The sequence below is a fragment of the Microcebus murinus genome, chromosome 29 (assembly GCF_040939455.1).
Source record: "Microcebus murinus isolate Inina chromosome 29, M.murinus_Inina_mat1.0, whole genome shotgun sequence".
Classification (NCBI taxonomy): Eukaryota; Metazoa; Chordata; class Mammalia; order Primates; family Cheirogaleidae; genus Microcebus; species Microcebus murinus.
In genome coordinates, this window is record NC_134132.1 from 15,781,323 (window position 1) to 15,796,109 (window position 14,787).

Consider the following 14,787-nt stretch of genomic DNA (forward strand, 5'->3'; position numbering starts at 1 on the left):
TTATTTGATGTTACATGCCAGTTGCCTAGGTGCTCGGATATTTGTTGGATGGACGAATAAACTTGGTTTTCATCTGTGTCTTTGTGTGTGTGTATGCGTGCTTGTGAATGATTTGCTAATAATGCAAAGTAATATGAGGAACGAATGATGAAATACAGTGAATCCTTATTGCTATTGAGAAATAGGAGTTTTACCTATTTTATGGATGAACGACCATTTGCAATATTTTTTCTCTATGTGTTTTTGGAGAAGGTTTACCCAAATATGTCTCTCTGTAGTAAGCTTTTGAGTTCAGGTCCAGTGTGTTACAGGTTGAAAAAATAGCTAGTGTTTCCGTGGACCAGACTTAAGTTATTTTGTTAGATTTTTAGGTTAATTGTATCGAGTGGAACCTGGCACCGATCGTGTTGTTAGTCTTGCCTTTTCGACAACAAATATCTATGAACCTCATTATGACAACCCCCTAAAGCTCGTCCTAGCGGACTCTCAATCTGAATATTTTTGAAAAGGGCTGTGACTTTAATTTTCGCTTTTATTTATGCTGCATGCCACTTTTTTTTTTTTTTTGGTTGAAAGACCACTTTTATTTTATTTTATTTTTTTATTTTGTTCCGTCTTATTTTTGCAGACAGGCTGGAGGAGGAGACAGCCCCCTCAGATAAGAGCGTAGACCCACTCTCTGCTCCACGCCACCGGCCTCCGGAAGACCCTTTCGGTTCTGTTCCTTTCATTTCCCACCCAGGCAAGTTACACATGTGATGTCATCGCCGTCATTAAAAAAAATGTACGCGAGAATAACAACAAAAGTCTTGTTTTAGTGTAGAGTGACAATAAGAAGCAGGTGTTACAGAAAGTTGAATAGAAGATTATTTCGGGCCGGGCGCGGTGGCTCACGCCTGTCATCCCGGCACTCTGGGAGGCCGAGGCGGGAGGATCGCTCGAGGTCAGGAGTTCGAGACCAGCCTGAGCAAGAGCGAGACACCCCCTCCCCCCCTTCTCTACTAAAAATAGAAAGAAATTAATTGGCCAACTAAAAATATATATAGAAAAAATGAGCCGGGCGTGGTGGCGCATGCCTGTAGTCCCAGCTACTCGGGAGGAGGCTGAGGCAGGAGGATCGCTTGAGCCCAGGAGGTTGCTGCGAGCTAGCCTGACGTCAGCCACTCTAGCCCAGGCAGGAATGTGAGACTTTGTATCAAAAAGAAACAAACAAACAGACAAAAAAACTTACAAAGTCACAATGAGAATCAAGTACGTAGCATTTCAGATGGGTTACATGGAACGGCTTTCAGCATTCAGATTGGGTTGTTCATAACACACAGCACAGCAATGAGGATTGCTTCAGTTGCTTCCAGGGTGCCTGCGTTTCTCTCTTTGCCGTTTGTTGGAAGCCGTCCACAGTCTTGCCATTTTCTGCTCTCCGCCTTCAGGATGCCCTTGTCGTGGTTGACACGCCGTCATTAACTACAGAAGATGTCTCGCTGCGTGCATCTGCAATCATTGGCACAGCCGCTTCCTCACGCCTCCAATGCCCTAGCTTACAAAAGTGGTATTTTCTAGTTATGCCACCTCTGAACAGTCTTGGTAAGCTCGGAAGAGCGAATGCTCAGTGGCTTGAGGTCCTGATCTAGCTGTGGCAGACAGAAAGCAGTTTCGGCACTGGCTCTCTCCCATCCTCTAGAGGGAGTTGCCCCATCCTCAGATTGGCAGGGACCTGCATGACTGCTGCTTGGATCTTTATTTTTATTTATTTGAGACAGAGTCTCACTCTGTCGCCCGGGCTGGAGTGAGTGCCGTGGCGTCAGCCTCGCTCACAGCAACCTCAATCTCCTGGGCTCAAGCGATCCTCCTGCCTCAGCCTCCTCCCGAGTAGCTGGGACTACAGGCATGCGCCACCACGCCCGGCTCATTTTTTGTATATATAGTTTTAGTTGGCCAATTAATTTCTCTCTATTTTTTAGTAGAGACAGGGGTCTCGCTCTTGCTCAGGCTGGTTTTGAACTCCTGACCTTGAGTGATCCTCCCGCCTCGGCCTCCCAGATTCTTGGCTCTTTAGCAGCTGCTTGGAGGAACCCTGGGGGGAAATGAACAGTGGAGTCCCGAGAACTGCAGTGAGCTTCAGTGTCTGGCCTTGTCCTTGGACTGACTGTGAATTTGGCCCTGGGGGTTTCGTAGTCAGCAACACGTTCCCAGACTCAGCTTGATTGCCGCTGTTACTTTGTTTAACTTTTTACCGTGAGTGTTTAACTGTGTTACATTTTAAGCTGATTGAGGGTTGGAATCTTGAGTCCTTTGTCTTTGAATCCCGAGCAGTAGCCAATCTGATCACTACCTAATGCCATCCATCGAATATAAGAAATCATGACTCCGTACAGATTCACACTCCTCAGTGTGAATCTGAGATTGAGAGTTGACTGAACAGAATTAATTTTACGCAAGCCATATAGAGAATGCTACTTGAATACAAAATGAGTTTAATCGTGTGGCAGAATGGTGTTAAGAATTTGGTACGTTTTATGTCCAGTGCTAACATGCATTTAAGAAAAACCAGTGTCCTGAATCTAGTGTTCCTTACAATTTTTTTTTTTTGAGACAGAATCTCACTCTGTTGCCCAGGCTAGAGTGAGTGCCGTGGCGTCAGCCTCACTCACAGCAACCTCAGACTCCTGGGCTCAAGCGATCCTCCTGCCTCAGCCTCCTCCCAAGTAGCTGGGACTACAGGCATCCGCCACCACTCCTGGCTCATTTTTTTCTCTATATTTTTAGTTGGCCACTTAATTTCTTTCTATTCTTTTTTAGTAGAGATGGGGGTCTCGCTCTTGCTCAGGCTGGTCTCGAACTCCTGACCTTGAGGGATCCTCCTGCCTTGGCCTCCCAGAGTGGGAGGATGACAGGCGAGAGCCACCACCACATTCCCAGTCTTGCCACACATACCCCTCCCTCTCCCCAGGGGGCCTGTTTGGCTGTTACCGTGTCTACCAGCACAAGGGTGTGTGTCTCTGTGAGCAGTATCACAGTGTAGAATACTCGATAAACACCCACAATTTCTGAAACATATGAAGGTTCTGTGAAATTCTAAAATTGCATTTGAAGAGTTTTATTGACATGTGGGCCACATTAGCCGGGTTACTGTAGTTTTAGATTTCTCACTTTGCATTTCATTTTCAATTAGGTCTAGTGAACTTCTTCTCTCCCCCAAAATCCTAGACAGCCACCCTGTGGGTCTCACTGTCTAATGGGAATTTAAATTGGGTTTAGGGATCGGGAAGATCACATCATATATACCATGTTTCCCCCAAAATGAGACAGGGTCTTATATTTATTTTTCCTCCAGAAGACACCCTAGGGTAATTTTCAGGGGATGTGTTATTTTTTTTTTAAGTGCGGCACAACCATCTGCATTGATTCAAACAGAGTGAAGTCGTCTTCTTCTGGAACATCATCCTCACTCTCCAGACCCCGAATCCCATCCTGGGTGTCTTGCGACTCTGTTTCCTTTAGAGCCACCGGCCCCGATCTCTCCTGTCGAGCACTAGAGCTCTCACGGGGCGGATGAGAAGGGCTGCTCGTGTTCTTTCCCGCTCCGTGACGACACGCATGGGTTGTGCAGATGCGCTGCGCAGCCACGCCCGTCACTAGGGCTGATTTTCATAGCCACGCCCATCACCAGGACTGATTTTCATAGCCACGCCCACCACTAAGGACTGATTTTCATAGCCACGCCCATCACCAGGGCTGATTTTCATAGCCACGCCCACCACCAGGACTGATTTTCATAGCCACGCCCATCACTAGGGCTGATTTTCAGGGTAGAGCATGTGCTTAGACATCCTGCTGGGGCTTATCGTATGTGGAGGTCTTAGTTTTGGGGAAACACGGTAGTAAATATTTGTTGGAACGTAAACTTGTGCAGATTGTCAGTCCAAATGCTGGCTCATTTTATAAGGCAGAAGGAGGTGTATTGTTTGTTCCCGTGGGTTCGAATGTATAATTCTTGAAGAATTTCAGGATAATCAGCAGTAATAGCTAACATTTATGAATTCGGCTGTATACAGTGGAAACTAAGTCTCAAAAAGGGCTAGTGACTTGCATGAGGTCACAGTTCGTGAGTATAGCTCCAGCTCTGTCTGATTCTAAACTCTATTCTATAAACACTAACAAAAAATAGATGAAAGCATTAACCTGGGCCGGGCACGGTGGCTCATGCCTGTCATCCTAGCACTCTGGGAGGTCAAGGCGGGAGGATCGCTCAAGGTCAGGAGTTCGAGACCGGCCTGAGCAAGAGCGATACCCCCGTCTCTACTAAAAATAGAAAGAAATTAGCTGGACAGCTAAAAATACATAGAAAAAATTAGCTGGGCATGGTGGCACATGCCTGTAGTCCCAGCTACTCGGGAGGAGGCCGAGGCAGGAGGATCACTTGAGCCCAGGAGTTGGAGGTTGCTGTGAGTGAGGCTGACGCCACGGCACTCATTCTAGCCTGGGCAACAGAGTGAGACTCTGTCTCGGAAAAAATAAATAAATAAATAAAAAGAGCATTAACCTATTAAATAAAAATCTACAGTAATGTGAGTAACTTAATAGAAATGACACTTTTATGCCATTTTTAATCTGGCGGGGAAAGAGTGTTCACAGCCAGTGTGATTGTCTCCTTAAACTCACACCCCCTCCCGTGGCCTGTCTCCTGAGAAGTGGTGCAGATTTTGGTAAGGCCTCCTCCCAAACCCACAGTCCTTGGGCGAAGCGTGGCGAGTTTCCGGAGCGTGATTGGCGGCCAGAATCTGCCCACATCTGCGCCATTTGTCTTAAGTCCTTCACTTTATTTTCTGGATTTGGCTCTGAATGAATTCTGGCTTTTCTGGTAGTCAAACTCAGTACCCTTGAGTGAGCGTAACAGTTTAGATGATGATTAATTACACAATCACTGAAGTTTCTTCCACTTGTGAGAGTCTATGATTTTGAGTCTGGGCTCTAAAAGTAGGGCAGTAATAATTAAATCCACAACACTGAATGTTTGTTTTATTTATTTACTTAGTTTTTGAGGCAGAGTCTCACTCTGTTGCCCGGGCTAGAGTGAGTGCCGTGGCGTCAGCCTCACTCACAGCAACCTCCAACTCCTGGGCTCAAGCGATCCTCCTGCCTCAGCCTCCTCCCGAGTAGCTGGGACTACAGGCATGCGCCACCACGCCCGGCTGATTTTTTCTGTGTATACTTTTAGTTGGCCAATTGATTTCTTTCTATTTTTAGTAGAGACGGGGTCTCGCTCTTGCTCAGGCTGGTCTCCAACTCCTGACCTTGAGCGAGCCTCCCGCCTCGGCCTCCCAGAGTGCTGGGATGACAGGACTGAATCTTGAAAAATGTTTGTTCTTTTCTAAAGTGGAAAAAACAGTGTGTACCTGAGCTACTACTCTAAAGAAAGTTTTATTCCATATTTTCTTACACATAAGGGAAATATGTTAATGTATTCACTATTTTGAGTCTTTTCACTGTAAATGAGTGAACTTGAGGGTCCCACAGTCTCCCTCCCTCTACCCCACATGGGGAGACAGCAGAAGGCTCGTAATTGCAATCGCAGTTCCAAGCCATTGATCCTCTGTAATCCGACAGCCAAGGGAAGAACACCCAAACAAAATTTCCCGGACACTGGAAGCTTCTTACAGGATTAAAAATGTACTGCCTGCCTTAAAACTAAAAGAACAACTGCCTTCTACGTGGAAACCCGATTGGAAGACTGGGAATAGGAACAGTCCTAGGCAAACATCTGATATTTTCTAGATATTTTGCATTTTTTTTTTTTTTTTTGATACAGAGTCTCGCTCTGTTGCCCAGGCTAGAGTGAGTGCCGTGGCGTCAGCCTCGCTCACAGCAACCTCAAACTCCTGGGCTCAAGCGATCCTCCTGCCTCAGCCTCCCGAGTAGCTGGGACTACAGGCATGCGCCACCATGTCCGGCTAATTTTTTATATATATATATCAGTTGGCCAATTAATTTCTTTCTATTTATAGTAGAGACGGGGTCTCGCTCTTGCTCAGGCTGGTTTTGAACTCCTGACCTTGAGCAATCCGCCCGCCTCGGCCTCCCAAGAGCTAGGATTACAGGCGTGAGCCACCGCGCCCGGCCTGATATTTTGCATTTTTTGATATAGTTTATGATGGTTCATTCATTTGATTTGAGAATATGTATTTTGCAATATTTTTTTTATACTAGCACGGCAAGAACTGAAATCTCATCATTTTTATGAAGTATGTGTTTAAAAGCCTACTATTAACAATATATGAAAATAGAGACTGAGGATTGTCATTTTAGGCATTGACGACAAATTTTGGCTTTTGAGTTTGGACTAAGAGTAAGGACATTGTGGCCGGGCGCGGCGGCTCACGCCTGTCATCCCAGCACTCTGGGAGGCCGAGGCGGGCGGATTGCTCGAGGTCAGGAGTTCGAAATTAGCCTGAGCAAGAGCGAGACCCCGTCTCTACTATAAATAGAAAGAAAGTAATTGGCCAACTGATATATATAGAAAAAATTAGCCGGGCATGGTGGCTCATGCCTGTAGTCCCAGCTACTCGGGAGGAGGCTGAGGCAGGAGGATCGCTTGAGCCCAGGAGTCTGAGGTTGCTGTGAGCGAGGCTGACGCCACGGCACTCTAGCCAGGGCAAATGCAGTGAGACTCTGTCTCTAAATAAATAAATAAAATTTTATTTCATATTTTCTTATACATACGTGAAATATATTAATGTATTCACTATTTTGAGTTTTTTCACTAAAAATCACTTAATGATTTGACTGACGGTCTACTTTGGGGAACAGCATTTGAAATAATCTCTCTCAATTGATTAACCCTTTTAAGATTTGTTTATAGTTGCTAGTTGATCACATAGATTTTTGCATGACATTTGTTTATTAAATCACGGCATAACTAGTCAACTTGCTTTAGTATCACTGATTAAAATGCAACTTGCTAGGATACATAAAAAGCTGGGCCGGGCGCTCACGCCTGTAATCCTAGCTCTCTGGGAGGCCGAGGCGGGAGGATCGCTCGAGGTCAGGAGTTCAAGACCAGCCTGAGCAAGAGCGAGACCCCGTCTCTACTATAAATAGAAAGAAATTAGCTGGCCAACTGATATATATATATAAAAAATTAGCCGGGCAGGGTGGCGCATGCCTGTAGTCCCAGCTACTTGGGAGGCTGAGGCAGGAGGATTGCTTGAGCCTAGGAGTTTGAGGTTGCTGTGAGCTAGGCTGACGCCACAGCACTCACTCTAGCCTGGGCAACAGAGCGAGACTCTGTCTCAAAAAAAAAAAAAAAAAAAAAAAAAATCTGAAAGTTTTAGTTTGCAGTTCCAAAGCACAAAACGGAAATAAAGAATTTCCCAACTAGGAATCATCAAAACATCACTCTATATTTAGTTTAAGGAGAGAGGAAAAATGCCCTATTTAGAGCACAAAATAAAAATAATTGGTTAATATGTGGAATTTTACAGTATTTTACCAAAATAATAGAGAAAAGATGTGAGCGAAGTATGATTCTGGGCACATTCTGGATATTTTTATTTTATTTTATTTTATTTTATTTATTTATTTATTTATTTAGTGCATTGCTCTGTTTGCAAATTCTGGGTATTTTTTATTGCTGTAAATACATGTTCCTAGTGCTTATACTAAATACTATAGCCCTTCTACCTACCTACCTGAAAAGCAGCCATTTTTATGTTAATCATACAAATCTCAGCAAATATGGGGATTATTCGGGTTTAGGATATATTGAATTATAAAGCAACATATTTGTACTTTTGGGAAATTAACTTTAGCAGTGCAGTAATTTCGATTAAACGTCATAGTAAATCAAACGTGTATTATTTTAATCCAACAGCTAGAAAGAAGCATCTGGACCCAGAAGCCAATAGTGGGAATATTTGTCTTAAACTACAGGAACATGTTTAGGCAAAGAAATGGGTTGTGCGTTTAGGCGGTCTTCGCAACAAGGCACATTTTAAAGTACTATACGCTGTGTGGTTGTAACCAGCTTTTATAACTTGTAATACTTATATTTTTTGTTTGTTTGTTTTGAGACAGAGTCTCGCTTTGTTGCCCGGGCCAGAGTGAGTGCCGTGGTGTCAGCCTCGCTCACAGCAACCTCCAACTCCTGGGCTCAAGCGATCCTCCTGCCTCAGCCTCCCCAGTAGCTAGGACTACAGGCACTCGCCACCATGCCCAGGAGATTTTTTTCTATATATTTCTAGTTGGCCAATTAATTTCTTTCTGTTTTTAGTAGAGACGGGGTCTCGCTCTTGCTCAGGCTGGTTTCGAACTCCTGACCTCGAGCGATCCTCCCGCCTCGGCCTCCCAGAGTGCTGGGATGACGGGCGTGAGCCACCTTTTGCACCCGGTGTTCATTTCTGCTCTTGACTCTGTAACAGCTTACACAGGGGAGAGAGGATGGAGAAATAGACATTTCAGCAGTGTCAGTGTGGGGTGTGGGAATACAGGAGAGAAAATGAATTTGGATAAATACCTTCATAAAATAAATACAACCAGTCTGTCCGCGCCAACAGAAAATTTCCCCAGTTACCCACAAGGTGGCATGGATCACTGCGGGTGTCTTACCTTGCTCTTTCTGAAAGCCGTCAGTTTCCATGCCTTACACAGGGTCCTCAACACAGCTATTTACAGATCACAGACAGTCGGGTCGCGGCGGCTCACGCCTATAATCCCAGCACTCTGGGAGGCCGAGGCCGGAGCATCGATCAAGGTCAGGAGTTCGAGACCAGCCTGAGCAAGAGCGAGACCCCCGGTCTCTACTAAAAATAGAAAGAAATTAGCTGGACAACTAAAAGTATATAGAAAAAATTAGCCGGGCGTGGTGTCGCATGCCTTGTGGTCCCAGCTACTCGGGGGGAGGCTGAGGCAGGAGGATCGCTTGAGCCCAGGAGTTGGAGGTTGCTGTGAGCGAGGCTGACCCCACGGCACTCACTCTAGCCCGGGCAACAGAGTGGGACTCTGTCTCAAAAAAAAAAAAAAAAGGACTTGACCCTCTAGAGTCTAGCTCAGGACAGGAGCGCCACTCTGTAAGGCTGATGGCACAGGCTGACAACACTGTTTTCCTCTAAACCAGGGGTCCCCAGACTTTTTTTATTTTGGCATATGATAGGGGTACAAATTTTAAGGTTTCAGTAAATGCCCTTCTACCCCCCTACCCCTACAAGTCTGAGTTCCCAGCATGACCATCCCCCAGACGGTGGGTCCTCAGACTTTTTAAACAGGGGGCCAGTCCACTGTCCCCCAGACCGTTGGAGAGAGCGGGCACATTCCACACACACGCGCCGGGGGACCGTGGGCTGCTAAGCAGGACGGGCAGTGGCTGCAAAATCACCCGAGGGACCAGTGTCCTGGGGGGGCCGCATGTGGCCCGCGGGCCATAGTTTGAGGACGCCCGGTACGGGCCATGGTTAAGGAACAAGAAGTGATGTTTTAGTCTAGAGAATTACATCAGGGACTTCATCTCTTTTTTTTTTTTTTTTTTTTTTTTTGAGACAGAGTCTCACTCTGTTGCCCAGGCTAGAGTGAGTGCCGTGGCGTCAGCCTCGCTCACAGCAACCTCAATCTCCGGGGCTCAGCGATCCTCCTGCCTCAGCCTCCCGAGTAGCTGGGACTACAGGCATGCGCCACCATGCCCGGCTAATTTTTTGTATATATATTTTTAGTTGGCCAATTAATTTATTTCTATTTTTGGTAGAGACAGGGTCTCGCTCAGGCTGGTTTCGAACTCCTGACCTCGAGCAATCCGCCCGCCTCGGCCTCCCAAAGTGCTAGGATTACAGGCGTGAGCCACCGCGCCCGGCCAGGGACTTCATCTCTTAATGACGATGCGATGCGTTGTGCGTGTGGCCCGCGGGGGCGTTTGCAGGCGGCGTGCGGGGCGCAGAGGGTCGGGGGGCACAGGGAGGTCGGAGGGGGCGCAGGGGGTGGGGGGCGCAGGGGGTCAGGGGGCGCAGTGGGTCAGAGGGGGTGCAGGGGGTTGGGGGGCACAGGAGGGTTGGGGGGCGCAGGGGGTCAGGGGGTGCAGGGGGTCAGAGGGGGCGCAGGGGGTCGGGGGGCTCAGGAGGGTCGGAGGGGGCGTAGGGGGGTCAGGGGGCGCAGGGGGTCGGAGGGGGCGCAGGGGGTCGGGGGGCGCAGGGGGTCGGGGGGGCGCAGAGGGGTCGGAGGGGGCGCAGGGGGTCAGAGGGGGCGCAGGGGGTCGGGGGGCGCAGGGGGTCGGGGGGCGCAGGGGGCACAGAGGGGTCGGAGGTGGCCGAGGGTGGTCGGAGGGGGCGCAGGGGGTCGCGGGGGCGCAGGGGAGTCGGAGGGGGCGCAGGGGGGTCGGAGGGGGCGCAGGGGGGTCGGAGGGGGCGCAGGGGAGTCGGAGGGGGCGCAGGGGGGTCGGAGGGGGCGCAGGGGTCAGAGGGGGCGCAGGGGGTCAGGGGGCGCAGTGGGTCAGAGGGGGTGCAGGGGGTTGGGGGGCACAGGAGGGTTGGGGGGCGCAGGGGGTCAGGGGGTGCAGGGGGTCAGAGGGGGCGCAGGGGGTGGGGGGCTCAGGAGGGTCGGAGGGGGCGTAGGGGGGTCAGGGGGCGCAGGGGGTCGGAGGGGGCGCAGGGGGTCGGGGGGCGCAGGGGGTCGGGGGGGCGCAGAGGGGTCGGAGGGGGCGCAGGGGGTCAGAGGGGGCGCAGGGGGTCGGGGGGCGCAGGGGGTCGGGGGGCGCAGGGGGCACAGAGGGGTCGGAGGTGGCCGAGGGTGGTCGGAGGGGGCGCAGGGGGTCGCGGGGGCGCAGGGGAGTCGGAGGGGGCGCAGGGGGGTCGGAGGGGGCGCAGGGGGGTCGGAGGGGGCGCAGGGGGGTCGGAGGGGGCGCAGGGGTCAGAGGGGGCGCAGGGGGTCGGGGGGCGCAGGGGGCGCAGAGGGGTCGGAGGTGGCCGAGGGTGGTCGGAGGGGGCGCAGGGGGGTCGGAGGGGGCGCAGGGGGTCAGAGGGGGCGCAGGGGGTCGGGGGGCGCAGGGGGTCGGGGGGCGCAGGGGGCGCAGAGGGGTCGGAGGTGGCCGAGGGTGGTCGGAGGGGCCGCAGTGGGGTCGGAGGGGGCGCAGGGGGGTCGGAGGGGGCGCAGGGGGGTCAGAGGAGTTGCAGGGGGTCGGGGGGTCGGAGGGGGCGCAGAGGGGTCGGAGGGGGCGCGGGCGGGTCGGAGGGGGCGCAGGGGGGTCGGAGGTGGCCGAGGGTGGTCGGAGGGGGCACAGGGGGGTCGGGGGCGCAGGGGTGTGGGGATGCGCAGGCCGGTCGGGGGCGCGGGCGGGTCGGAGGGGGCGCAGAGGGGTCGGAGGGGGCGCAGGGGTGTGGGGGTGCGCAGGCCGGTCGGGGGCGCGGGCGGGTCGGAGGGCGCGCATGGAGGTCGGGGGCGCAGGGGTGTGGGGGGGCGCAGGCCGGTCGGGGGCGCGGGGGTCGCAGATGCGCGGGGGCCGCAGTGACGGTTCTGTGCACCTTGCAGGTTCCCCGGAGCAGACACCTGGCCGGGCAGCCTCGGGTCTGGACGACCGCACCGCGGACCCCGTCGGGAACGGAAAGCCCGGCCCGGCGCCTAAGGGTCGGCCGGCTGCGAAGACCGCTGGGAGCTCGTCGGCGCAGCAGGGCCGCGTCCACAAGGGCAAGGACGAATCCGAAAGCGACTTCGAGTCGGACCCGCCTTCCCCCAAGAGCAGCGAGGAGGAGGAGGGTGCAGAGGACGAAGAGGAGGCTCTGCCGGGCGACCAGGGCGACTTCAACGACGAGGACACCGAGGCGGAGCGCCTGGGCCACCGGCCGCTGCTCATGGACTCGGAGGAGGAGGACGAGGAAGAGGAGGAGGAGGAGGAGGAGAAACCGAGTTCGGATTCGGACTACGAGCAGGCGGGAGCGCAGTGCGGTGGAGACCGTGCTGGGGGGCCCACGGGGGACCCCAGCTTGACCCGGCCGCGCCCCGGGGCCCCCCGCGCTGGGGCTGGGGCGCTGGACGCGTTCGGCGCGGTGCCCTTCTCCGCGGTGCCCTTGGCGGCGGGGCGCGCGCGGCCCGGGGCGCGGGCCCGGGAGGAGCCCGACGTGTTCGCCGGGGCGCCCTTCGGCACCAGGCCGGGCGCGCACGGGGTCCCCGGCGGCGGGGGCGGCGGCGCCGCGAGTGTAGACGCGTTCGGCTGCGCCCCGTTCCAGCCCTTCCCGGCGCCGGCGGGCGCGGGCGGGCGCGGCGAGGACGCGTTGGGGCCGGCGGCCCTCGGGGAGCCCGCGGGGGTCCCCCCGCCCCGCGCCCGGCAGAGGCTGACCCCGCGCCCGCGCCGCGCGCGCCCGGGCCCCGCGCCCCGGGCCTGCGGGAGGCGGCCCCACGGCGCGCCCGCGCCCGCCAGGAGGGCGCCCCGGCCCGGGCTCCGCACGCCCGAGCGCGCGCGCAGGCCCCGCAGGCCCGGCCGCCGCGACTCGCAGGGCAGCGGCGAGCTGCGGGCCGCCTCGGACGCCAAGGAGAACCTGGGCGCGCCGCCGCCCGACGACGCGCTGCTCGACCCCTTCGGCGCCAAGCCCTTCCGCCCCGCGGACGCGCCCTGGGGCCCGGGCCTGGGCGACGCGCCGGGCACCGACGACTTCGGGGCGGTGCCCTTCGCGGCGCTCGTGGTGCCCGGCGTGGCCGCCCCGCACCTGCCCGCGCACCTGCCCGGCTTGGCCCCCGCGCACCTGTCCCCGCACCTGCCGGGCTTGGCCACCGCGCACCTGCCCGGCTTGGCCGCCCCGCACCTGCCCACGCACCTGCCTGGCTTGGCCACTGCGCACCTGTCCGCGCACCTGCCCGGCTTGGCCCCCGCGCACCTGTCCCCACACCTGCCCACGCACCTGGCCCCGCACCTGCCCGGCTTGGCCACCGCGCACCTGCCCACGCACCTGCCGCGCCCCGCCGAGCCCGACCCGTTCGGGGCCGCCCCGTTCCCCGCCAGGCCGTAGGCGCGTCCCGCGGCGGCGCGCGCAGAGCTTTAGGGATTTGCAAGAAAGTTTATTTGTGCGGCTCCGCGGCACGCGCGCTTGGAGTCGGTCGGGACAGGCGAGTTTTCAATAAACCAAATAGAACAAGGAAGTTCTCTCTGCGGCAGGGACGGGTCTACGCCGCCGGCTCCCACCCGGGTTGCTGCTGTGCACGCGTGGGGGAGACGCACGCGGCGCCTTCCCGCGGGTGTCGCCGCTTCGGACGCGGGAGTGTCGCCTGGGTGTGTCTGTGTCCCCGGCTCGTTCCGGGCCCAGCACTGAAAACCAGGGTTGTCTACACACGCTCAGGCAGTGTCTGCGAATTTTGTTAAGGCCTCCAACGGCCACACGGCAAAAGACAGCCTGACTCTCTTAAAGAGTTGCAAGATTATTTTCTGGGGAGCGCAGAGACTGCACACCTGTTTCTCTCCGGCAGAGCCAAGAAGTACCTGACTTACTGTGCCTAAAACTGTTTTTTTTTTTTTTATTTAATTTTTTTTTTTTAGAAAAACAAGTGCCATTAATATGGAATATCTCATGTAAAGACATGACACGAAATGATGCACACGTTCATTCGCTCTCGGCTCAGACGTTCCGCGGTAGACACGTATGTCAACACAACACGCTGTGCCTGACACATATATGCAATTTTTGTCAGCTGAGACACAACATTTTTTTAAAAATGGGATCTCCACACAGAAGCCTAGAACAGAAACATAAAGAGAAATAAATATAGCTGACATTTGAGAAATGTAAAGAGAAAAAAAGAAAAAGTGACAGAGCAAGAGAAGAAGTTCAGTGTTTTGGAAACACTTTACACCCCGTGTTCGAATGGCTTCCTGCCCCCACTTTTTAGTGCGATGCCCCTAATCGAGCAGACTGTTAGAAACTCTGGGATAGAAATTTTGTTTCCGGACACAAAGCACGCAGCTGAAACCCCGAATTTTGAGACGTTTACCTTGTAAAAAAAAAAAAAAAAGAAAATCACGTTGCATTTACTGATGCACTTTAAGAAAAAAATCACCACCCCTCCGCCAACTATTCCCCGAGTCCTGGGCAGCGGTTTTCCCTTCTGTCTTCACCAGGTGTGGAGGGCGGAGCAGGCTTAGGGGCAGAGCAGGGGAAGAAAGCCAGGGAGCCCGACAGGTGGCCGGTCCTGCAGGACTCGCCAGCGTCTTGCTCAGCCCCACCGGCTGGGCCCTGTCTTCACCGAAAGCCAGAACCCGGCTACCAGAATCGCCTTTTCTTTCCCCACCACAAATCCCATATGACGAACTTGAGATTTTATAGAGATCGTGCTTCACGATGGGCATGTCGCATACACGAATCAATGTGAATTAAACGCGATGTGTGTTTCCTGTGTCTGCATCTATTTTAGCTTAAAAGGAACTGGCCTTCCCGATCAGGCTAGCATTCGGAAGTTACTAGAACTGTTAAAGCAATTTACAGAAAGGGGTGGAAACTCTTACCAACTGGCACTCTCCTTGATTGCTGTACCGTGTTTCCCCGAAAATAACACCTACCCATAAAACAAGCCCCAGCAGGATGTCTAAGCATGTGGGCAATAGAAGCCCTACCCTGAAAATCAGCCCTGGTGATGGGCGTGGCTATGAAAATCAGCCCTAGTGATGGGCATGGCTATGAAAATCAGCCCTGGTGATGGGCGTGGCCATGAAAATCAGCCCTTGTGTTGGGCGTGGCTATGAAAATCAGCCCTGGTGATGGGCATGGCTAAGAAAATCAGCTCTAGTATTGGGTGTGGCTATGAAAATCAGCCCTGGTGATGGGCGTG

General features: G+C 53.7%; 1 protein-coding gene across 4 annotated transcripts in view; it reads left to right on the forward strand.

Annotated features, from left to right (window-relative positions):
* BMP2K (BMP2 inducible kinase) overlaps window positions 1-14,350 on the forward strand; it is a 76,752-nt gene extending 62,402 nt beyond the window's left edge. For 2 of the 4 annotated variants that reach the window (XM_075998680.1, XM_075998682.1), the window contains exons 15-16: window positions 629-742; window positions 11,506-14,350. In XM_075998680.1, the coding sequence (XP_075854795.1) occupies window positions 629-742; window positions 11,506-12,977 (1,586 nt within the window). In that variant the 3' untranslated portion in view covers window positions 12,978-14,350. Of the gene's footprint in view, window positions 1-628; window positions 893-11,505 lie in introns of those variants that run through there. The other 2 variants (XM_075998681.1, XM_075998683.1) reach the window with 2 other exon arrangements.
* The last annotated feature ends 437 nt before the right edge of the window (window positions 14,351-14,787 follow it).